This window comes from Morone saxatilis, unplaced genomic scaffold (genome assembly GCF_004916995.1).
Source record: "Morone saxatilis isolate NCDOM2014 unplaced genomic scaffold, NCSU_SB_2.0 Contig15, whole genome shotgun sequence".
Classification (NCBI taxonomy): domain Eukaryota; kingdom Metazoa; phylum Chordata; class Actinopteri; family Moronidae; genus Morone; species Morone saxatilis.
Window position 1 is genome coordinate 20,452,344 of NW_023339707.1, and position 25,557 is coordinate 20,477,900.

Consider the following 25,557-nt stretch of genomic DNA (forward strand, 5'->3'; position numbering starts at 1 on the left):
TGTACTAGAATACATTTGAATTGTTTGTGTTTGTGGGTGCAGGTGGCACATTGGCTCTTTTACAGTAGCCAAATGTAACATGAAGTGACGTTTTCAGAAGGGCTGTTTTTGTTTGAGCAGTTGTACTTATCATACCAGAGTAAATGTTAGTAACTGTACTTTAGCTTCAATCTTCCTGGCCTCTTTGATATGTAAATTCCACTGTAGTTTCATTTTATTTAGTCAATGCCATACTGCATGGTTTGTTAATCAAAGCAGAGACCGGGGTTTAAACTGTTTGTTTGTGGGATGGGACTTTCCTGTGTTAAATCATTGTCTCAAGGGAAACAATAGAGATTGGAACCATAAAACTTATTAAGAAGTTTTATTGCTTTAAAAAAAAGTTATAAAAACTTTGACAGGTATTTTTCAGTATAAAATGGTATTTAAGATAGTAGCCGAAAAGGAAATATCACATTATTTGCAATAGAGGAAGTATCATTGTTATTGAGTCCATGTGATTAATCCTGATTAGTCATGTTACAAGTTACTCTTGCAAACAGTCACGAGTTTCGAGGACCCAAACTGAAAAGTTTTGAATTTTCCTCTATCTGCTCTTATCGCCTGCTATAATGAAGTTACTATATGTCTGGTGACACACACATTTCTTATTATAGGGAAACTGAAACAAAAAGCATGCATGAATACTTCTCTGTACTAAATTGAAAGTGTGGCATTATAAAGATTATTCATTCATTGAGTGACCTTCGGTGCATGATTGATGTAATCTTTCCCAAAAGAAGGTCATATTCATTTCCTTTTTAAAAGCAACTTGTGTTTCCTTACGGTAAGTGCTCATTGGACTTTTGGAAAACGGGAAATTTGCTGAATAACGATGAGATAAATGCGCCTTAACCTGAAAAGTCCATTCTAAGGGTCATAAAAGATGCTCTCATCCTCTGACTCAGCTTAAATCCCCACACTTAGAAAGTAAAAAAAAAAGGTCACATCAGAACCACAAGATGTGCCTGCCGCATCATGCTTGTGATGCATCATGGTCTTATGACAAGTGACAAGTCATTGACATTTGTTGTTTTGTAGTTTTTCACTTGTCGCTCTGACATTCAGTCTCAGCCTACCAGAGTTCGCCTACTTCGACAGTTTACGCATGTTACCTGAGGCTCATGCCAAAAGTCAGCACCTCAGCAGCCTACGCACCCTCACCCTGGCCAAGAAACACCTCCCACACTTACCTTCAACCTCCCCCCTACAATTTAGCTATGAAGCACAGTAAACCCCAGCAGCCCGATTAACATACTTGGGAAATACGTTTTGAGTTGTTCGGCAGTGCTGTTCATTCTGCTGGTAAATGGAGTGAGTGAGCGTGTGTGTGTGTGTTTGCATGTAGGCTGACATGAGAGTCAACCTGCAACTATGTCAGTTGTGACAGAAGTCAGCGTCAAATCAGGACTACATGTTTTCACTTTAACTTGCACTGTGTGTCATAAAGATGGTGCCGGCGATCACACGTCGTCGCGCTCTTCTGTGGGCAGCAGGGTGCTCTTTAATCTGCCTCCGCGTGCGAGGGCGTCATAAAAAGGCCCTGACATCATTTCCTTCCTGACAAACGTCTTATAGCCAACACTTATGTGCGGAGGGGAGGGGAGGTGACACCAGTTTACGTCAACGTCTTTAAACACCTTTGGTTGGATGGGTCAAAGGCAAAAAGGGGGGTCGGACTGAATTTAGCAGCAGTTGAGGCTTTTTGAGAGAAACGATGACTGGGAAAGTACAAGAGCTGCAGTGGTGCTCGGAAGTTCCACTCAAGGGTGTAAAGTGTCAGTGTGGTTGACAAATTTGGTGTTGTGGGGATGTTATACTTACAGTGAATGTGTAGGCTACTTTATTATAGGCATCTACTGGCTTGAACACTCATTGGTCAGCATGTAGACCTTTTGAGAAATGACCACATGGACTACTTAATGGTGTGAGCTCAGTATTTTAAATGTTTCTACCTAATTCCAAATAATTCTAATTTAATTTAATTATTGCCTGCAGTTATCTCTCAAAATATATTTTAAATGTCAAACTTGAGGAGTGAATTGCACATTAAATGTCTCCATCTAGTGGTCCAGCTAAAAAACACAAGAGAGAAAAGTGCACACTTTTTTTTAACATATATATTTTTATTCATATATATAATAAATTTCTATGTACAATTTATTCTTCTTTTGTAAAGAAACAAAATTAAAAAGAAAGCTTTGATTGCAAACAGTGTTTCATACTAAAGGGAGGGAGAGACAAAATGGAAAAGTGCTCAAAAAACTAGTGTCTGTTGGTTATTTCCCTCCTGTAACTATATTTTAGGTAGATACAAGAGGGGGTTACCATTGTTTTGCAAGGAGACCAGAATCTGAAGGCCAGGATTCCCCTTGAAGTCACTTTGAAGTTGTAAAATGAGAAGTGCCAGATGATAATCATGAAGAGATCTAAATCACTGACAGCTCCTACATTATTAAGAAATATCCACCACACAACGTGAGGCTTTGGCTTTCATCGCACTAACTCTTATCCAAGCTCACGCTCACTACGAAGGAAATGAGGCAAACTGGTTTATTTCATGTTAACTCTTTGCGTTCGCTTTCACAGCTGTGGTGGGTGTCCACTGTTTGCAATCCTGTTTGTAAGTTGATTTGCTTACTTAAATGTGTTATGGATGTCAGGGTATCACTGATACCTAATAATGATACATTCGACAAAGCACAGCTAGGACAGTGGAAACTGGCCACTGATTCACAAAGGGTGATGTCTGATTGTCTGTCAGTCAGCCGCAGTAGACAAAGTATGACACCATCAATGCAACATGATCACATAAATAACATCACAAAAATCATCCAGTGTACGGATTCTTCCTTTAGAACATTGGCAAGAGGTAAATCCTCCCCCCAATAATGGTAATACTTTAAACAAAATGTATTAATAAAATTTCTTTTCTTTAAAGCAGTTGAGACAGTCATGCAATATGCAGCCTAGTTAAACTAATGGCTGGCTACAGGGCCTCCCTTATGAAGTCGAAAAAATCCACGGATCGTGAACTGGTGAAGGTTAGCGTTTTAGTAGTTGGCAGGTAAGAGCTTAAATAAGCCGGTGGCAATGCCACAGTATAAAGGAAATGGGGCCAGAGGTTTGGTGTAACGTGCTAAATTGTATCAGTACGCACAGATATAAGTCAAGAGAACAATTCCAAGTTCTAGGCCCGGAGAAATGTTCCTAAGTGCGGGCTGTAGTTGTCGGTCTGGGTCTGGGGGATTGAGATCCAGGCCCAGCCAGCTTAAAGGTCTTGCAGAACAGAAAATATCCTAGGTAAGGTACACACTCCCAAGAATGTCTGCGTGGCAGCTTTAAAGAATCACCACACTGAATACCACTCACGTTTCACAAACTGTACACGTCACGTCAATACAAAAGAGGGTATTCGGCCACAGAGGATCCGTGCTTGTGTGTGAGACGACGATCTCCTGTTGTGCACTTGCTGCCTGTATTCCTTTGCTCAGACATCAGAGGGAAAGACGGATAGCAGGGGGGTACGTAGAGGGCCAGTCAGTGTGTACACTTCTGAACTTAGTGACAGTCAGAGGCAAAGGATTGAGAGGGGGTTGACGGGGGTTGACAGGGGTTTGGGGAGAATTGTTTTGTGCTCGATTCGTTTTAAAGGCACTGTCCTGTCACATGATGTCAACAAAAAACTCACAGGGATTGCCCATAGCATGCTGGAAGGACTGGCGACTGGCGGTGAGCTCAGGAGGAACGGCTGCTAACTCTCTCCCAGGAGGGGCTCCGGGGGGCGTGCTGCTGCTGACCGAGGTCTTGGGGGCCAGACGGGCCAGACAATAAGGGGGAGGCAAGCCTGGGGGGCCGTATGAGGACGCATGGCTTCGGTCGCTGTGGGCACATGAGCCTGGCCCCGGCTGGGTGAAGGGGGCGTGGCTGTAGGTGAAGGACGGGTGGCTGTTCTGTGAGACAGAGTGACTCCTGTGTGACTGACTGTGACTGAGACTTGATCTGGTGTGACTGTGACTGGAGACGGTGTGGCTGTGATGGCTCATTTGGCTGGCGGACCTATCACCGCGCCTCCCTCCACGGACGCGGGGCTCTGATTCGCTGCATGTTGACCTTTGACCCTTCTCCTGTGGGGAGGAGCGTCTACCTTTGCCTGCGCTGGGGTTGGATCCACTGCTTCGGCTTCCTGGTGAGGAAAAAAAAACACAGACATTTAAGCTTGGCCTTCCACAGTACAAGAACACTTAACAAATACAAAGTCCGCAGCTCCAACTCATCAGCTACAGCTGATTTAGACCACCTGGTTTTTCTACTGATTAATATTAAGGCAGGTCACACATTAAACAAAATATATCATGAAGCTTAATGAAGCCTTCATGAACTGCAACAGACACTATACTTCACATAACATGTTAAGTGAAGATCTTCTTGTACAATACACAGTAAAATTACTATTAACATTAATAATAAATTCATTAAATATTAAATGACGGCACTTTGTTTAAGGTGTGACGAAACGGGTCAACGGTCAAGGGCAAACATAATTATCTTAAAGGATCCTTCCCCAAGTTCCACCTGCAGCAGCTAACACCATGGGCTTCATCTGATATTCATACAAACACTGAAATATTCACAGATTATAAATGTTAATATGATACACCTGCATCAGAAAGACATTACTACACAGCACCTTGTGTATAATATAGAACAACACAAGAGATTTGTTCAAGAAAGTTATTATATTAACATTGTGAATTTTGTTTTAAAAGTAGCTTGGTGTCACTTGTCAATGCCGGTAATGCACACTGGTGGTGTCATACTGATAGAGGTGTACCACACTGTTGCAATATCAAACATTCCACGCCTCCTCTTCTGCAATGAGCCCAACAGTACTGGGTAAAGTAGTGCATGATTGCCCCCTATCAGTGAGAATGATAGCACAAGCCTCAGAGTGATCATCCTGCATCATGCACCTCCCAGCACAGTACGAATGCATGCCCAGAGGTGCAGAGAGGGAGAATGGACTGTCAGGAGAGTCACACACAAGATACACACGGACGAAGGGAGACGCACGGGACTGGCGGAGATAAAAAAAACAAAAAACCTTAAAGCCACAGTATGATAGGTGGAGAAGGTTGAGCACAAGAGATAGAGAGGAGGAATAGGATAAGATGAAGAGGATGCACAGTGAGATAGAGAGAGTAAAGAGAAAGAGAGCATCAGAGGAGGAGAGGGGGTTAGCAGGCTTACCGGTTCCCCCAGTGTCCTGGGACTACCTCCTCCTTCAGTCTACCGTTGCCCAGCAGAAACAGAGGGAACAACAGAATTACACACACCTCCTAGCTCAGCCCTTCCCGCACTCCCTAATGTACCCTACAACTGTAAATCTGGCCCGCATGGTCATACCTAATATTACACCTATGGCTGGTTTTGGTCTTGTCCTTGTCATCAACTAAAAGAATCTTTAAGTTTTGGAGAAACTGCCCCTCGAAAATGCAAAAAAAAACCCACACATGCACTCTTTAAAACAAGCAGGCAGACACATAATTACACACGAATACGTGTTTGGAAGTGCCAAAAGAAACAAAACTACAAACTGAATTCATACAAAATGCATAACATGACTATTCTTATCTTGGTCATCTCTGTCCTTCCACGCTTCAAAGGTTGCAGATAAACCAACTGAAAGAGTGACAACCGGCAGAAAGCAAGACATGACGATGTCTGGATGAATCACTCAAAACAACGAAAATTAGACTGATAGATGGTAACATGTAACTTACCATTATCTGTCTGGACTGTCTGGTTTAAAATGTACACTACAAGCACACTATCACAGCCACCCATTTATGTACTGTACACACGCCCCTGGTTCTCCACTCTCCCTCAATGCAGTTATCAAAAACCATGCAGCAGCAACACAAAGCACTAGCACGTTCTGATTCAAAATGAGAACAAAAGATCATTCGAGAACTGATGGAAAGCGATGGACTCAGTGTTGATCATTTCAAGCTGGCGATTCGTAATCACATGTGTAATCAGATTTTTTTTTTTTGCGTGTACACACCCAGTACTGCAGAGCTGTCCGCTGCATGACTCAAGATGCTCATGATTGACCTTGACAATACAGGATGCGTTTTAGAATACACATTAAGAAAAATGCAATCCAATGTCCATTTCCTGCCTCGTGAGCCAGAAAAGCTAACATTAGCATGAGTCAGACACTTGAATTAATACTGATGTCATATGTCAGGAATACTTAGATTAGGGAGAATGTCATGTTGCATGTTGAGTCAAATGATCACATTAATTAATGAAAGGCTGATGGAAAACTCAAAGGCCCTTTTTGCCCCTTCTTTTCATTGCTCACCCTCGCTGTGTTGGCTGCCTGCACTCCCACTGTGGAAACTGTGGCAAGGGTCTGAGTATCCTGGCGGGAAGCTGGGGGGTGCGGAGGGAAAGGGAGGGTAGGGGAATGGCTGGCCGCCCAGGGGCCAAGGGTTGCTGGTGGGAGGGAGCGGTGCCAGAGTGTCCTGCTCAGAGCCTCCGCCGCTGGATCCCTCATTTAAATTGAGTGATGCCATGTCTTATTGGAGAGAAAACAGAACCAGAGAGGGAAAGATTTAGTACAATCCTCCTATTCATAAAAAAGCCATACACATGGAATTGCATGATTGACACATTGAGAGAAGTGGCTGTACTTTGGCAGAGGTCCCCGAAGGTATAGTAGCACTGCTCGGAGAAGGTGATTTTGTTGACGGTGTGTCTCAGGTAGCCATGTTTCAGCAGACTGCTCGCGTACTTCCTCGCATCTCTCCGGTCCTTGAATCCTTCTACTCTGGAGTAAAGCCAGTCCACTACGTCAGCACCTGACACAGCAACAAACACACACACACACACAGAGAGAGAGAGAGAGAGAGGGACATGTAGACTCCTGCTCTAATGTGTTGAACAGATGCTAAAAATACTGTCAATATGCATAACAACCACAGTGGTTACACGTAGACAAGCAGCACAATGTTGCAAGAACTTTGAATAAAGTTGGTGGAGTTAATGCCCCAGTTATGCATGATTCTTTTCAGGCCTCATACTTTGTGGGTAGAAAAACAATTAAACTATCAATGAGGCTGTTTGTTGTATTTAGGAACAATAAACTGTCTCAAAAAAATAACTTGATGGATTTGAGAAAAATATGTGATTACAGATTCTTATTATTTTTAGAGTTGCGTTTTAAATTTCACCTTTGTAATTCAACTTTTTACTATTTAGAAAAAGGCAAATAAACATATTCATTTTGTTTATTCATCTTTTTTGAGTGTTTATTTTCAAGAGTTACTGGGCCAATATTGCTCATAGTCAGTACCAAGGTTCAGAATAGCATATAGATCCAACACAGATCTGTGTATTTCTCCAAACTACATGCTAGTCACAGTAAATTACTTGGCTGTACACCAGAGTTTTGGTTTTAGTGTTGTGAGTTACCACAAGGCTTAGATTTTCTCACCAATGACAGCGTTGGCAATGGTGATCTTCAACCACATCCTGTCTCGAATCTCTAGGCCAGAGTCAGGCAACTGCATCACTTTGACGATGGTGGCCATGTCTGTTTTACTTGCAGACAGAGGCAAGTCATCAAACTCTGGGATGGGAAAGGAGTTTATGAGAAAACACTGACAAGCAGAACTTTTCAATTTTTTAAATGTTGTAAGGTTATCATAATTACCACAGAATTGATGTTTCATTGTGTGTGATGGAGGAGGTGGTTGGTTGTCTTTACCATAGTGTGGGTAAGGTCCTGTCAGGGCGGTGGTGTGTGAAATCCAGGCTGCAGGGTCAATGGGTCTCACTGGCTCAGCTGAACAAATGAAACAAATAAGGCAACTTTGAGAAAAGATACAAACTGTAAAACATCATCCTGGTCAGGGATATCACTTACATTGCTCTGTATGTAATAAAAATAATGATTTCTAATGAAAATTAGATATGTATTATTGCAATAAAGCACTAGTGCCTGTCTTACCACGAGGAATGGTGAAGTAGCTTCGTGGAGACGGGTCCCAACATTTGGCAACAGTAAGACTAATAGGACTGGAGAAGAAGCAAATTAAAAATCAATGTAAATAGACAGCACAAAAGTTTGGTGAAGCCAAGTACAACAAACAGGAGTTTACTGTCCACCACACTTCACTGACTACATTACTTTATCACTGCTGTCAGATTTGAAACTGCTGACATCTATCGGTTCTACTGTTTTAATCATCAGCTCAGAGGTCAGTGAGTCAGTCAGTGTTTTTTGGTGGAAAGTATTCCAGTCACCACAAGTCACTAAATGACACCACAGTTTAATCTGCATATTCAAACTGTAAAAAATGTGTGTATAGCTATAAAAGCTCTCTCTAAACTGGTGTAACTATCAGGATACAGAGGCAGGACGGTGGCTGATACCAGCTCAGAAAGTCAAATGTATTCTTTTAGAAAAAGTCCCCAAATCTACTGTAGCAATAAACATGTTGTTTTGGAAACAATGGATAAACTGTAGGGATATGCTTGTATTTTAGAGTCATGATTTTCTCAATAGGCTTTCCTTTAATTCTTTAAATCCTTTGAATACTCAAACGGCACCCCATCAGATTTACGCTTTAGTCTGAAGTGTAAGATTACACCCTACATACAGTAAGTTATGCTTTCAATGTGATAATCTTCTGCAGCAGAGAGTTAAATACCCACAATGCTCCGTGGTTGGTCTGAGCCAGCTGTATGTTCTTACCCAGTTTTGGAAACAATCTCTCTGAGGATCCTCACAGCGTCATCATTGCTCATGTTCTCAAAGTTTACGTCATTCACCTGGTTGAAAGACAGCAAAATGTATAATTGGCTAATTATATCAAATAACATTCCATTATTATACAATGTGTTTTCATGAGAAAAATATTATTTTGAGAGGGCTCAGATGTGTTTATGCGCTTGTACTGTGCACATTCATCTTTGAAGTGCTCTTAGACCTTTAGATGCCTGGAAATCCTAAGCTGCTTTCAATGGGAAACAGTCAAAATAAAAACTATATTGTGAATGTTGGGGCAACAGCAACTTTTAATCAGTCCTCGTGTGTTTCATAGTGGGTGTAGCCGTAGCGCTCTGCTGCACAGAGATGAAAAGAGAGGCAATAACAGGAAGGAAAAGGAGAGGCAGAATTACAACTTCTACAAAAGAGCCTCGTAACGGAAGTGAATACAACATTGAGGTTGTTAATTAGCCACAAAACCTCAGACAGAACTACAGTCATCTCCTTATGTGTTGTGTTAGGCTTTCACAATGTACGAACAGCGGCAACTGCTGGTGTACCTGGAGGAGCATGTCTCCGGGTTCTATTCGTCCATCAGCAGCCACAGCTCCTCCTTTCATGATAGAGCCGATGTAAATGCCGCCGTCTCCCCGGTCATTACTCTGACCAACAATACTGATACCCAAAAAGTTGTACTTCTCTGTCAGGGAAAAAGCAGGGAATGAGTATGAGCACAGTATCAGGTCTGGAAAACAAAGTGACAAATCATTAAAACTTATAAATAAATCCTAGTTATGGAAGTGTCAGGTTTACCCATGTTGAGTGTGACGGTGATGATGTTGAGGCTCATGGTGGAGTCTGTGATACTGCTGAAGGATGAAGACTGGAAACGTAGGCAAGGCAAGAGGATACCATAAGCAAAGCACATCACACATAGTCAAAGTGGCATGAAGTCTATATCAATCAGCCATCTCATCTGTGTCTCATGTTCAGTGACAATTTCAATTTCAGCAGGAGCAGTGATGTGTCTTTGAGGCGCTCACCCGGTCTATTTTGGCCACTTTGTGCCTCCGTCGGCGTCGCTTATGTCTGCGCATCAGCTGTGAAGAGGAACTCTGTTCAGTGGAGCTACTGAGCCTGAAACACAGGGAGAGAGAGAAAATAATTAAATGGAAAGAAAGAAAGACAAAGATAGGATAGAATAAGAAGGAAAAATAATACGAGGACTATCTACTATGGGGACTGTGCAGAAATGACTGTGGGATGTACAGAAGATAAAAGAAAATAAAACATCTGCTGTAAATACAATAGCATTGTACATTACAGAAGCCTATTGTCCCTTGCATGTTGCATCCACAACACACATCCTCTGTAAATTGCCTTGAAAAATGCTGACAATGCTGGTATTTGGTCATCTGTATTTATCTTAATATGACTGACTTATGTAGCTGATTGTGATTTAAAGTAGGTCCAGCCTGAGTTGCTGGTGGATCAGCCACGACTAGAGCTGAAACAATTAATTGATAAATCAATTTGTTAAATGAAAGAAAATTTTGCATCACCGGTCATTTGGGTCATTTATTAAGCAAAAACATTTGCTTATTCAAGCATCACAAATGTGAGTGTTTTCTGCTCTTTATGTGTTTTATATCTCGTTGGGTTCTGGGAAATTGTGACAGGCATTTTTCAATAAATTCTGACATTTTGTGATTAATACAGAAAAACAATAAATTAACTAATAACTAAAATAACAGGTAGTTGCAGCCCTAGCCACAACAAATTTAAAATATATCAGGTGTCAGGTGAAACATGGTTGGAAAACATTTTATGGTTTTTATTAAATCCTTTTTATTAAACACAACAGATGGTTTGAGAAACAAACAAAAACTACTGATTATCTGGATAGAGCAGAAATACATTTTGATGTGAGGTAGAATATTACCTGCTAGCATCCTCGTCTTCCTCACTGTCAACAAATGAGCTGGACTCCAGCTCGCTGCTCATTACTGACGCGCTGTCATAACCCATCGCTGAGTCCCTTGCAGTGCGCTCTGATTTTGAGTGACCATTGATGCGAGGGACTGAAGAGAGAAAGAGCAAAGCAGCAGTGAGTCAGGCGGGAGGTCATGTTGCTCGTCGAGGGGTCAGATCAGAACGAGAGGGATCATCCAGGAGGAGAGGAAAGTCATTGTTAGTGAGAATGGTGGAACTGGGAAAAGATCACAGTTATCTGAGCAACAGGGATGGAAACAACAGAGGGGCCTTAATCTCTGATACTGCTGGGTGACTTTAGCATTATTGGAAATATGAACTGAAAAGCAGAACTTAATTTCAGCCAGACCTTACAGTAGAGTACAGGAATTACAAATAAATATTAAAAAGGGAAAAGTAATCATACAAACTTGAGTTACAGCTTGAGATTTATCTTTAATACATTGCTTTACTTTACAAAGCTCTACATAAATCCACTCTCACAATTCCCAGTAGTGTACGACCATTCTGTCCATCTCCATACGTACATGGCCAGTGAGGTGGTGCTGTCTCAGGGTAACAGCGGATTGGCTGGAAAGGGCTGATATATCGAAGAGGGCGTGGTAGCCAGCGTATTCGCCGAGAGCAAGCAAAACATTCCAGTAATGTGGTTGTTCCCATGGCTAGCTCCGCCCAGAAGGTGATTTTATGAAAGCTGAGCTACTGCACATAAGCACTCAATCAGCAGAGGGACATCCACTGTCAGGATTCACTCAAACATATTTCCTCCCACGCTCAGAGGACTGCCACACCAGAGAAGAGAAAAAAAAAGAACAAGTGTGCAGGTTCACCAAGCCAGACTGAAATCTGTGTCTTTGTGCTTTGCTCCGTCTGTGCTAGACGCTCTCTAAAACCCAGCCTGAGCCCCAGACGCCCAGACTGCCCACCGGCTGGCTGCAGACAGGCTTCACAGCTTATCTACAATAGAGGCAGTGACAAAAATATGGAATAAGAATAAAGATCCTATGTGGAGAGTGTGCAGTAAGAAAACAAGAAGTGAGTCCATTTTTGACTAGATGTGAAACTTCGGACACAACCATGACCTTTTCAAAAGAGTTGTGAAATAAGCTCGTTGAAAAAAATCATACATTCTCTACTTCTTGTGAACAATGATCCTACAATAGATAAATAATGCACTCATCACATAAAATCAATGCTTAACAGTTAAAACTGGTCATTTATCTACTGGTGGGTTATCATTACATAAACAACATCATCTTATAAGCTTACAAGTTCAATAAATCTCTCTCCTCTCTCGCCCACCGCATTAAAGTAACTACAAAATCTAATCACTTGCATATTCAACATTATTTAAATGTGAAATATCAATAACAGACATAACACAAAAGATCCCTCTCACCACAGCCGGCAGCGTACCTTCAGCCGATGCACAGATAAACTGAGCTGAGAGTCAGGAGAAAGTATTGCCTCCTCCCTCCCTCCCTCCCTCCCATGGCACGCAACTATAGAATGACTGCTAATCTGTCTCTGACCAATCAGATGACAGATTTCTCCAAAACAGAGATAATATGGGATTTCGGATGATGTCCTGTCCCATCTATGCCTCAAGTAAAAAACACCATCAGGTTACTGAAAGCCCAAATGCGTTCAGCAGCATCGAATCACAAAAAAGGATTTTAAGACACTTTTCATTACGGAGGACAGTTTCACCAGCTGCTTTTGTGCTTTGTGTTAATACTTTAATACAAGCATAAGTGCTTTGGCTTAGCCTGTCTTCTTTGACCTCAACCTTAAATCCCAGCAGCATGATGTTTAATGCAATGGCAATGCTTTTTTCTCCTTGTGGGTATTAAATGTTTCTGCTACAATGCAATAACTGAATATTAGAGTCTTGTCTTACAACAGGTTAAGATGCAGAGCACCTGGCGGCCTTGAAGGAGGTCATATTCCATAACTCCTGAACACCTGTTAACCCTCCTAAAATGTTCAACTGCCGCATTTTTCATCCATTCATTCTCAAACGCCACGGCACAGACAGATAATAAGAAGGGATATGTTTACCAGGGCTGAACAATTTAACTGATTGCTGTAAAGCAACTGGCATTCACACCGAGACAAAATCACTTGGAGCGTGTGTATAAGGTGACAGGGGAATTCCTGCTGCTGCTGATGCTGCAGGCTGCAAGGTAAAGAGGCGGGGCTACTTGCTCCTTCTTTATATGTCTTTACATGCAGGCCACGTGACTGTGACAGCAGACACTGAGCCAACACAGCCCAATTGAATTGCATTACGTGGGGTCTTACTCGCTAGATCTATGAGCCATGAAACTGCCGGTAAACCAAGAGCAACCCACCCAATTCCCCAGACGGTTTCACTTAATTAGAGATAACTAACTAGCAAGCAAGGAAAGTGTGTGTGTGTGTGTGAGAGAGAGAGAGAGAGAGAGAGAGAAAGAAAGGGAGAAATAGTAATTCTCTACTTTCTGTCTTCTGTATGATAGTGTCGAGGTCAGTAAACACAGAGGAAGATGGAGGACAGACACAAACTACATTAGGCTTGAGGTATTTCCACATCACGCACAGAACAGATGTGCAGTTGGCAGTTAGCAGCAGTGGATCTGATGTGGTGAGCACCAACAAAATGTTGCCAAGTCAACAACACTGTCACAGATGCATGGGAATAGTGATATCAATGGAGATGATTATGCAGTTATTCTGCTAGGATATAGCTAAATTTGATTCCAGCATTCGAGACTGTTGCAGCTCTTCCTGCAACCTCAACCTGATGCTGTATTCTGTGCTACTAATTGCATAATGAGCCTGGAGCGCAGGATGCAAAGAGCCAGGCTTGCTGTGAAGATAGGACAAGGGGAGGAGAAACAGAGACAGGGAGAGAAAGTAAGAAACAACTGGCTTTGCTGTGAGTCAAACAGCAGACTGCAAGCATCAGAAGCTGCTGATTTATTACTTCCTGCCATAAAAACAACTAATTCCTCCAAAATGTCAGTGTGGCGAGGGCAGGAATAGAATAAAGCGGATATCTAAAAATATTTCAAGTATGATTGTGCTAATAACAGAACACACCTTTTCCTGCACCACCAGTATACCCTGTTCTCTGTTGTGGACAGCGCAGACGTGTGATGTTGCCTGGCAGGCTCTCAAATTAAAAACATTGAGCCTGTAAAGGAGAGCAGCTCTTTTGAAGGAGCAGGAAGAAAGCCATCCTTCTCCCATCAAAGTGATTTCAATAAAAATTGCTGCGGCCAAATGTCAAAACAGTAAAGCAGATGTGTTCGCACTTGATAATGCTTCTCGGGGGCTTTCAAAATCAGGATTCTAAAAGTTTATTTTCCGAGTAGCCTGTAGATGGTTGCTGCAAAAGACTTTCCTCTGATATTTCACAAAACACTAGTGTCTTCTGACAGGGTATAATCATCGTACAAGACTGGAGTGTGACTACCGAGTGGAAAACACCCTCTGACCATAAACCTGAGCCACACAGAGGAAACAGAAGAAAGACAATTATTGAGAAAGACAGTGAATTCCAGAATCTTTGACGTACAGTGAACTTTTTCTCTTCACTCTTCTTAGAATTTGAATATCTATGTGTTTCTTGGTCTCACATAGCTAAAGTTCAACAGACATCATGTGATCCCTGAGGGCCTTTTTTTTCTATGTCTGCTGTCTGTCCACTTTTTGTGTGTGAGTGACTTGTGCAGAGTCAGCTCAGAGTTCAGTGAGAGGCACTGAAATGTAATAACTTCGAAATGACAAGATAATTGCATTTTTAGGATCCATCTGTTCCTGGCTGATAATACTCACGCTCAGTTTCTCGAGCTCTCCTCCGTGCCCGCTCTCTCTCTCGCTCTCTGCGGTGGCTCAGGAGAGACTCTGTACCCGTCTCGGTGTCCAGGCCATCTCGACTGCTCACCGCATTGGCACTGCAGTACACACATTGGAAAACTTCAGTCAGATTCATAATGATGGACAAAACACACAGTCTCTCTGTCTCTCTCACAGAAAAGTCTTTCAAATTAATTCTCTAGCCAACCTGAAACACTCCTGAACATAATCCCCAGCTACAATATACTCCTGTCTGTTATAATATCTGTTTGCCTGCCATTCAGCCTTAGGGGAATATGCAACTCATATTATGACTCTGTTTCGAATTCAATCCCCCTGGTCAAAATAGCAGTTTCATTGTTCTGCGGTATGTGATGTGTTTTTCACTAACTGTCATTAATGACCAGATACCCTGAGAGGGAGCCATTCTGGACAATACTGGCATTAATGAGACCTATTGAAAGCCCAGATGGTGCCTGGAGCATGATTGCAAGAGAGACAGCGAGGGGAGAATGACAGATTGCATAAAAAAGTGAGAAGTGGTAGATCAGGTGTGGGCTGAGCAATAAGCTGGCCTGTGTACTTGGGGTCTAGGAGGAGTCTGGGGGTTATGGAGGGGCTGGAGGGCAGATTGTTATTCTGTCAGAGGGCTGGAGACGCTGTGGCCTCAGGCACCAGGGTTAAGGGACTTACACAGCCACCGGGCACCTAAGAAACCTGAAGCTGGTGAGAACTCTACTCAACCCTGTCAGCCTGTCACACACACTTAGGCATGTGTGCAACATGTACCTTACACCTGTATAAATAATCACACTTCCATGCAAGCGCATTCATGCATTCATGCACATTCATGGCAGTGCTCATATACAAACAGTGTCTCTTTTGAACGCATTGGTTCTGCTTATACACTGTGGATATCATCAGAGTATAAACAGAACAAAAACACAATCATCACCCTGCAATGGTTTAAAAACAATGTTCTCACACACCTCAGCGACGATGTGAGGATGATCAATGCAAATTAAAAACACAAGAGCAGACAGGATGCTGCGTCTGCTGTGTTCACTCAGCAGGATAAAGTGCTCAATGAGGCATGCTTACACGCTTCTGCTACGGAGTACTAATGGGTGCACCTGGGCCAGGCTTCACCAGCGCAGGTCAGTGCATGTATGCAAATATCACCGAAGATGCATAGTCTGGATGCATTTCTATCGGTAGGGATTGGGAAGCAGTGTGATGATTGATGCGGTGGTGACTCCCTGCCTGTCAGGCTGGCGGCAGGTCTGCTGATCCAGGGGGAGATTATCCAAGGCGCTAGACTGCAGCTGTGAACAAATGCCACCCCCTTTTCAACCCCCCCACCTGACCTCCCCTCCTCTCTGCCAATCGCCTCCCCCTCCCTCTTGGGAAATGGAGATGGGTGCTTTTAATGTGTGTTAATCCGGATTACCAGGCAGAGGCACATCAGTTGTGTCCATTCTCAGCCCAAAACACCTATTCTGTTTGCTCATCAAATAGAGCCATTCACGCCGACAAACACATGAAATGCATGAATAAAGCACAAAGAGAAATTAAGTGGTAAAAATATTCTAGCTATTTACAGACAGAGGTAAAGGGTGGAAGACTGGATTCATTTCGGAAAGAGAGGAGGTTCGCTATAGGGAATTCATCACACTGTTTCCCTGAAAGAAAGGCCTGCCTGTCTGACTCAAAGAGGAAAAGAGAAAGGGAGAGTGAGGGTGGGGGCGGGGGAAATTACGTGGGGTAAGGGGGCCGGCGCACTGTTGTTTTTCTCCACAAGGTGGCAGTAGTCCCAGTGAAAACTGGCAGGGAACAATAAAATCATCAGGACAGCTGACAGCCAAACAGCAGGGAGCAGTCCATAGAGGGCAAAAGCGAGCTGAGATGTCAAACACTGGATAAAGAGATACACTGAGACATGACAGATTGCATGTTCTCAATATAGAGCCTCAGCCATATTGCTCTAGCACTATAATGGCAACAACCCTCGCCCCCATTGCCCCCAGCCCTTCTAGCTATATTTAGCGTTGGACTTCTCCTTAGCAAGTGCAGTGATATTCTCTAATCTGCCAGTTTGAAATCAAAGTCTGGGCTCAGGTAAAAGTCATCAGGCTGTCAAAAAAAAAAAAAAAATAATAATAATAATAATAATCCATTTCTGAGCTTTTAGGCACCAATGTGTTTTTTCGGGCCACATATGCCTTTATTAACCGAGTATGGATGAATGCTCTTAGTGACTGAATACAATGAGCCTCACTGAGTGCCAGTATTCGCCTGAAGATGTGTATGCTATGAAGGCTATTTCAAGAATCAGCAGCACTCGCAGCGTACGCATCATGTTTACATAGATGAGCGGACTAACACCTTACTCCATGGTTGAGTGGGCGGGAGGGAACATACACACTAGTGGGAGAAATACTCACATCCATGCATGTTCCCACACTCAAGCTTTAGCACATACTTCATGGCATAATTCACACACAGGCTTACAGACCACCTACACCTCCCATACGATCCTATGATGACAAATCTTTCTGATTAGCACATATTCCATATGGCATGCTGTGAAATAAAAAGGTCACCCAGTGCACAGGATTGTGTGCTTGAATACATCTGCCTACATCCCCGTGTGTGTGTAATTGTGCATATATGACAGGCAGTAATCAGTCTACTTACTGGAAGGAGGGGGGCCGTGAGTCTCCAATGCCGCCTGTTCTCTCCAGAGGAGGGGGCAGCTCGGGGTGGCTCTCCGTGCACTGAGATCCTCCATCAGAGTGGGCACTCTCTGCCAGGACCAACTGAAAGAGAAAGACATTGGAGAAAAGAAAAGATGTGTTCAAGACCAGACATATTCATCTCCAAGAGAAACACAAACAATAATAAATATTTTGTTGAATCATATAGGCTCCATTGTGAGGAGGGGAAGATCAAAAACAACCTCAACACATACTCTGCGACACTCAAAGATGAACACACTGATGTTGGCACCAGAGACAGGCACATCTTGTGTGCAAGTACACATGAGGGAAGACTATGAAATGAGATGCTGCAAAGAGGCCTAGAGATGGCTGGTGGCTACGCATAAACAACTTGAGAAACACAGCAAGCGACACAGAAACTTAAAAGACTGCACTGCTTTTACTCAGTTGAGTGTCAGTACAAAGGATGATGTACGATGACCCATAGATAGAACTCCACTCTCCTTTCATCTGAGCCAGAATAATGAAAGTTAAAGCAGGCAGCCGTGGAAAGACTAACAACTGTATGGACTATGATTATTCTAATGCGAGCTGTGGGATTCACAGGTGTCACTAGGGTGTCACTAGATTCTTAAATGAACCCTGTGGGCTACTTTTCTTTTGCTCCATTTCAAAGACTGAAAGTATTTCTGTATTTTCCATCACCTTCTGTGTCTGTGTGCTGTGTCTGGTGTGTGCTGACTGGCTTTCTGTCTGAAAATGAATTTAGCTCTGTTTCTGGAGTTTATGGAAAACAGCTTTATAAAAAATAAATTTTTTCTGTGTTTGACAGTATTATTAAGGAAAAATACCTCCCTACTTTTAGGTATGCATCGATCTGAGTTTTTCTTTCCCAATACTGATTCCTGAGCCGATTCTAGTGCTCTCTTTTCCCCAAATTTAAATGTAAATTCTGTACACCACAATGTGTGGAGTTCATTGGAATTATTTTATGTAAGATAACATGAGGGCAGGGATTGCTGTAGAGTTGTGGACAACTTGATGTGTCTAATGAATGTAACTGTTAGTGGAAACACAACATTTTATACTGACATGAAATGAAGAAACTGAATTTAATGTGGATCAGTCCTCTCTGGTCGATACTGCTCCACTTAATAGGGTCAGTATCAGCCACAGAGCTGATACAGTGCATACCCTACATATTTTACATTTCTAATGTGTGTCTAATCAGACACATAAACAATAGAGCATTTCTAAGGTTTCTCTACTCTGTTTACCGTAAGAATTAGCTTAAGTAATATCTGCCTTCATAGCCTGAATTTAAAAATAAAGGATGCCCAAAGATTTGTTCATTTTCATTTTTCAGTTTTTAATAATGTTTTACCACATGAAAAATGACTAAAGTAACTAAATTTAGCTTACAGTCATTACATATAAAAACTGTTGGAGCAAGTGATGTAAAGATTTATCACTGTGGAGCTCCAAGAAATGCTGATTGATTTAAATCCAATACCAATTAGTAACATGGTGGATATTGCCAATAGCAGTACTTAAACAAGATGTTCATATTATTTGCAGCAACCAAAATACCAAAATACACCTAAAATCACAGAACAGCGTACTCCTGCTAATTACATTACACGTTGCCGACATAAGGTTGCCGTAGTGTGTGAAATGTTTTGTTAAATCAAATGTGAATGAATTGAGAAGAACACCTTAACACAAGTACAGGCTTCAAACCCTGTTATTAGTATTGACACTGCTTAAGTGATATTGAGCAAGACACTCCTTAGCAACTCAACAGCCACCACTGAGTCTGACCTCTGACCTCCCTGTGGAGGGACGCAAGCAAAAATAATGAATTTCCCCACAGAGATCAATAAAGTATAACATTTATATAGTGGATTGGTAAAAAAGGACAAAAAGCCTAAGTAGATTAATATGCAGCCTGTCAATATTTAAAGCCAGAGCTATAACCTGTTTCTTCTGCTCGATAGAGCGATGATTAAGATATAAATCCTCATTTGTAAATCCTGACAGATTGATTCGATTTAAAATACTTTATTGTCCCATAGGGAAACTTGGGCTAACAGCACTGTTTATATTCCATAATTACAAATCACTATAATGCTACAGTCAAGTCAATAGAATAACTGACCACCAGGTTACACTAGTTGGTCTGATATTTCCAGTTTTAGACGTCCAACTCAGCCACCTCTGATTGTATTTCGTAACAGAAGCTAAGTTCAATATCTAATGGAATCACTCGCACCTATACAATACAGCAGAATAATGAGAGCAAGGTGAAGAGTGTTTGAAAAGCTCTGTGGAGGCGTCATATGGCTACATTTACATGATCCATGAGTGCTCCACATATCTTTGGTTAGAGCTGAGGCAGCACAGACAGGAGAGAAGGTAAGCACGGGTGCACTGTACATCTCACTTACCCAGGACACTACTCTCCCGTTGAAGCAGGGCAGCTTGGCGTTGTCATCAGAAATCTCTTCTTTGACAACCCTGGGGAACAGGCAGACAGATACGGTCAGGATAACCGGCCAGAAGAAGGACACAACAGTCAACTCAACAACACAACACGGTGCAGCCTGGAGACACTTCCCTTCCCTGCCTAGCTGGCACATACTGAGAGACATTCACGCTTTTGTAAATCACATTTTTTACATGGCTTTTGACCAGCTTTTGCTCAATGAGAAGCAGCAGCAATGACACTCTCAGTCTGAGTATCTATCAGCACATTTATGGACCTCATGGCAGTCTGTCCAGTAACACTACGCACAACAATGTGATAACAGCCGCTCAACCTGGCAAGGATAGGGCCATAAATCAATAATGAATGGGTCAAATAGTAACCCTGCGCAGGTGTGGATGTTTTCACAGATAGACCAATAGATAGATAGATAGATGTGGGAATGTGTCAGAGCTCCGACAACAGGGCGTCAAAGGCACAGGAGTGTGTATTAATAGAGTGATCTACTGTGTGAGCCTCCCTTAGTGTCTTCATCTTTGGCTGTAAATTCCCTACAAAAATACCTTCCAGTTACCCTTTGACCTGCTGGGACACAGTTCAGCAGCAATCAGTCACCACACCTGCTAGGCTCGTGTCACATAGATCCAGCCTGGAGCTTGCTGAGGGGTATAGGAGATGAGCCAGCAAACACCTTACATACACACTGACACACATGGGTTTAAACACCTTGATATTTTATGACTGTTGACTTTGGTGGAGATCTCACATTAGCTTCTTGGCTTTGAACACGGTGCATGAAAAGGGAGAGGCACGACTTTGGAGCAGCAGGGAAGCCTAAGAAGATTTTATGCAGGGGTGTCTCTGACAGTGACTTTACAGCTTTTATTTTTCCGCTTCTTGTTTGCCAGAACTTCCCTGCCACTGAAATGATTAGCCAAGCCAGTTGTGTTATTGTGTGCGCTGCTGCTGTGGGAGCTGCATTGCTGGGAGTGGTGGACGGAGATAACGTAGCCTTGTGGCTGGAACTGACGACCACAGAGTCTGCTGCTGTGGCCTGTTCCACCTCAGGGAGGAAAAGGGAGGGACGTGAGGGCTGACTCTGCCGGCTGCTTGTTAGGTAGGAAGTGTTTGCATCCTCTCTCTCGAGCTGCATTACCAGCTGTAAGGTGACTTGTGAGGATGTGGGAGTGGCCGGTACAAATACAATATCAGCAATGCTTCTTCTTTCGAATGGTACGCACACACAGTTCACCAATGTAACAGGATTTTTTTACAGTTTAAAAAACAAAAAAAATGGCATGGACAATTAACCCCTTAAACACGTCTCTGTCTGTTATAAGAAATGAAACCAAAAGAACCAAGAAACTGTTCGAGTCATCAACCGATGACGTCTTTAACATGCGGTAAAATACCCATGGCCTGCATGCTTTTCAGCTTCCATCTGATATCAGGAGCAGTGTTAGTTCCACCCTGAACACTTAACAAGCACAGACACACACACGGATACACACACATAAAAACCGTATGCCCTGTTTGGAGAAGCATGTGTCTGGTGTGGGCTGCTGTCACAGATCTGACTTTATACAGCAGACAGCTTAAATAGGTCTTAACAGATTTCACAGGATAATAACACAAGATTTACCCTGGTGATGGCTGAATATTCCACTGCTGGGGATATTTGTGTAGCTGGGGAAGATTAGACGTGTTTGTTTATGCTTTGAGAGACAGAGGTGGGCTGGGTAGCTACAGCCTAAACCAGAAACCAGGGGCAAGAGAAGCCAGCCAACCCCGGCCATCAATCTAAGGACTTTGGTGGGCTGATGCTAATGATATTATATACAGGGCATCAAAATATTTGTAGTCAAATAAGATTAGTAATAGATAAACTTCAATGTGAGACAGTGTGACTCAGTACACAGATAAATTCATTATTTAACCAACTTTAACCATCTACAAAGCATGAATACGGTGATGTCACATATAGTACTGTAACCATGTGATTTTCACAGCAACACAATAACAAAGGTCAGATGTTTTACTTCCCTTTCCATTCATAATGTCACTATTTTGACAAATATTGTATAATCACAGTGGGAGCATTGTTGTTAATGCCGCGGCACACAAATGCAGTATAACCTTCAACTTCACAATCCTCAAAAAGCAAAAACAAGCGAGGTGAGGAAAGGGTTGCATTTGTGCAAAAAGCTGCAGATTTTTGTCCTACAGGGGCTTAGCATCACTTCCTCAGTAGAAGAAAGATTCCCCTACCAGCCCCCCTATTTTGTAAGGCACAAACAAGACTGTTTCTTTCAGACCTTCAGCTTGGCTGCTTCCTCAGCTCCAGAGTGCCTCTGTGACTTGCATTATAGTGAGGTCTCAAACCCACTCACCACCAGTGGCAATGACAAAACGCCATATCATCACCTTGAAAAAAGCCGAAAAAGCCAAGTGGGTTGCTTCAAAACAACCCAGCCTCAATTAGTTTCCTGTCTTATGAATATTGATGAATAAATTAATATTATGGGGGGAAAAAACTGAGGTATGAAATGTGCACAGAGCACATTCATCGTTTAATTTGCTGTCTTCCGTTGTGTGAAATGCCACAGCCCATGGTTACGTGTATTCCACACGATTCCAAAGAAAACTGACATGACTTGTTCACTGCGGTAAGCTGAGGCGTTGTGGGGACAAACCATTTATCAAATTTGTGTGGCCATTGCTTAAAGGGCTGATTTAGCCAGCACAAATGTAGTTCAGCAATCCCTTAAGAAAATGGCTGGTTTTTCCTGCACAGCAGGAGGTCTACTACAGAGGACCTTGCACTGACTGCTCATTTACATTTCAAACACTGTCTATAACTGCAAGGGATTTGATGTTTTCCCTCTCTGCTCAGCAGTCTTATTCCTCCCTAGCTAATTCTCCAGCAGCCATACTGTCTCTGTGTTTGCAGTACAGCCAGCATGGCTACCACAAAGCGCTGCTATCCTCTGTGCCTTTGACTGGCTTTGCTTCCATACTGTGCCAGTACCATACGGCACTCACAGAGACTGAATACTCAACCTTAACTCAAAGGCAGAGATGCTGATGGAGACGCGTTTATAATCTGTGTGTAACAGCTCTATGTGAAAACATAGTCATTTAACAATGTCCAGTTCACAACATAATCTAACAAGCTTTGTTGATGCACATTCAAGAGCCGGTTGGCCTACTGTAGCGGTGTGTTCAGCAACACGGAGCCACGTCTCCATGTGGCGAAAGCAAACATGCTTTTGTTTGTTTCCATAATCTGCTTGTCGATCACCTGAGGCCCAGTGAGCAGCCCGGCCTGCAGTGCAACAGAGGCAGGAAGCCGGGGCTGGGGACAAAGCGGCGCACCAAGCCTAGCCTGCCACCAGGAAGAGCCAGTTTCCCTCACAAGGTCAGGCTGCGGTGGAAATGTATGACGTTCTGCTCTATACACACTGCCTGCCTCTGCATTTCCTCCAATCATGTTTTCTGATTACAGTGCTAGATATTGATGTGTGTGGGCCCATGTATGACTGTTCAGACTGGAATGAGAAACAGGCACTGACACAAATATGTCATCCTCAGCAGGGACCTGATACAAGTAGATCTTGCTGACCGAGAGCTGAAGAGCTTTGTAGACCTGGTGCAAACTCCTGAAAATCAGGATGGGATTACAAGAGAGGAAGAGAGAGAGAAAAAGGGAGGAAATATTTCTATTATTTATAAAGTCCAGAATCCAGTGGATATAGGAGGTAGTTCCTGTGACTTTCTGTGGTAAAATTCAACATGAAAATTAAAAAAAGGAGTGACAGTAAAAATCTGAAAATCAATTTTTTTTCCATAACAAATGCTATAACATGATGGGTTAAAATATATATGACTGTAGGTTGAATCATTATTTTAATCTTGACAATACTGTATATTATATGTCCATATACCTGACCAAATAATCAGTGGACTGTGCGATGAGACGGCAAATAACTGCCCATTCTCTGTTTCCACATTATTTAACCTACATGTAATAATCAGGAAAACAAACAGGCATTACTGTAATAACACGGGATAATAGAAAGATCATTAGAAAAACAAGGTTATGAGGATGGAGGTTTGAGATCTCCTCCTCTGGGGCAATTAAATAAAAAAGGTGATTGCATAGCTAATAGTCACAACCCTGGCTTGTGCTTGTCACACTCCATTGGGATTCACCTGCCATCCATTGTGTGTGTGTGTGTGTCTGTGTAAGAACTTCATGGGCTACAATAAGGTATAAATTAAGAAAACACAAAATGATAACCTTTTGTGAAATGATCCTGACAAACACATAACCACAAACAATCTGGCACAACCAAAACCAAAACAATATAAAACCTGAGGACTTGGAACATGTGGACGCCTCGTCAACATGGCTCTCGCGTTTATATTCCACACGGATAATACACTGACACTAATGTGGGTTAATATATTGACACTAATAAGGGGGGGAGCAGGGGTCTGGCTCTGTGTAATACATGCAGGGCTGCGTCATTAGGGCTCTGGACAGATCTGGTATCACTTCAAACACTCATGTGTCTCCTCCACTGCGCACAGGATAGCCTGTAATAATGAGCAGGTGCCAGGAGCACGGAAACAGACATGGCACTATAGTTTGCACACATGTAACAATGTTGCAGCCAGCATCGCCTGATGTTGCCTATCACGGCCTAGTAATAAGCTTTTGTATACATACTACAAAGCGATAATAAACAGCAAGTGAGCCAGACGAACGGGCTAATAATAATCACAGACGGTGGCCACTCACCCAAAATCCTGGTCCATCGATTTGAAGAAGAATTTGTAGCTATTGACCGGTCGATTGTTGAGGACATTTTTAAAATCCGCTAGGGTGACTTTCTCTGGAGAAACGGACAGTTTGACCAGATAAGGAGTCTCCTCCTCGTCTATGTGATATATTATTTTAGTCTCCGCCATGAGAGTGAGGGGAGGACAATCATTGACACAGGAAAGGAACAAGGGTTGGCAGCGCAATAAACAGGCCTGCTATGTTACCAGCAACCCGTAGAATAACATAACAGCATTCCCTAATATATAAACCAGCATAACCCACGATGGAAAATACAGCTCCGTGTGTTTGACCAACACAGCGACAATCCAGACATAATCGCGTTATGAGTGCCTGTATTCCTGCTCCGCTGTGAGTCGGTACGGTGGCTCTCTCGGCACTAAAACAGGAAGGGACAGTCCACATCCTTGCGATATGGTGTTGGGAATATTGCTTTTTTTTTTTTTTTTACAAGCTAGGCTAATTGGTTAGACAGTGCTGTCATCTAGTGGCGTGTCTGGGCTGTGCGCAGGCCCATATGGCCGTCTTATACAACGCACTCCTACTGTACGGCCTACTGTACAGGCAAAACATGGAACAAAGAGGAAGTGGACTGGCTTTATGAAGCCTGTATGCTGCTCTCTTTCTTTTTTTATTACTACTATCTCTGATATTGCAGTGGGATATTATTGTGTCAAGCGGTTGCAGCCCAATATAAATTCAATCCAAATATAAATATATGTATATAGGCTATATATGTATTCTGATGAAAATAGAATATTCGACCTATTTTTTGGATAACTCATAAAATGTCGAGATAGCCCAGAGAAGAATCCTATAAATAAACAACCCAAAATATTTATATAAAAAT

The 25,557-nt window shown here is 42.6% G+C and overlaps 1 protein-coding gene across 6 annotated transcripts; it reads right to left on the bottom strand.

The window, feature by feature from the left end:
* Positions 1 to 2,141: 2,141 nt before the first annotated feature.
* Positions 2,142 to 25,107, bottom strand: LOC118324216 (segment polarity protein dishevelled homolog DVL-1-like). 6 transcript variants are annotated; one of them, XR_004796548.1, is made up of 16 exons: positions 24,666 to 25,107; positions 19,824 to 19,893; positions 17,354 to 17,475; positions 14,636 to 14,754; positions 10,764 to 10,902; positions 9,865 to 9,958; positions 9,635 to 9,704; positions 9,382 to 9,521; positions 8,807 to 8,883; positions 8,060 to 8,127; positions 7,544 to 7,894; positions 6,741 to 6,908; positions 6,410 to 6,625; positions 6,107 to 6,156; positions 5,290 to 5,328; positions 4,102 to 4,225 (listed from the first exon to the last, which is right to left on the bottom strand). XR_004796548.1 is itself a non-coding variant. In XM_035656428.1 (15 exons), exons 1-15 carry the CDS (start codon positions 24,833 to 24,835, stop codon positions 3,705 to 3,707), a joined length of 2,187 nt encoding a protein of 728 aa, XP_035512321.1. In that variant the 5' UTR covers positions 24,836 to 25,106; the 3' UTR covers positions 2,142 to 3,704. The 6 variants fall into 6 exon arrangements, 5 of the variants coding, with proteins under 5 accessions (XP_035512321.1, XP_035512320.1, XP_035512319.1 ...); XM_035656428.1 differs by lacking the exons at positions 5,290 to 5,328; positions 6,107 to 6,156 and having other exon boundaries at positions 2,142 to 4,225; positions 7,544 to 7,678; positions 7,817 to 7,894; positions 24,666 to 25,106; XM_035656427.1 differs by lacking the exons at positions 5,290 to 5,328; positions 6,107 to 6,156 and having other exon boundaries at positions 2,142 to 4,225; positions 7,544 to 7,678; positions 7,763 to 7,894; positions 24,666 to 25,106.
* Positions 25,108 to 25,557: the final 450 nt, after the last annotated feature.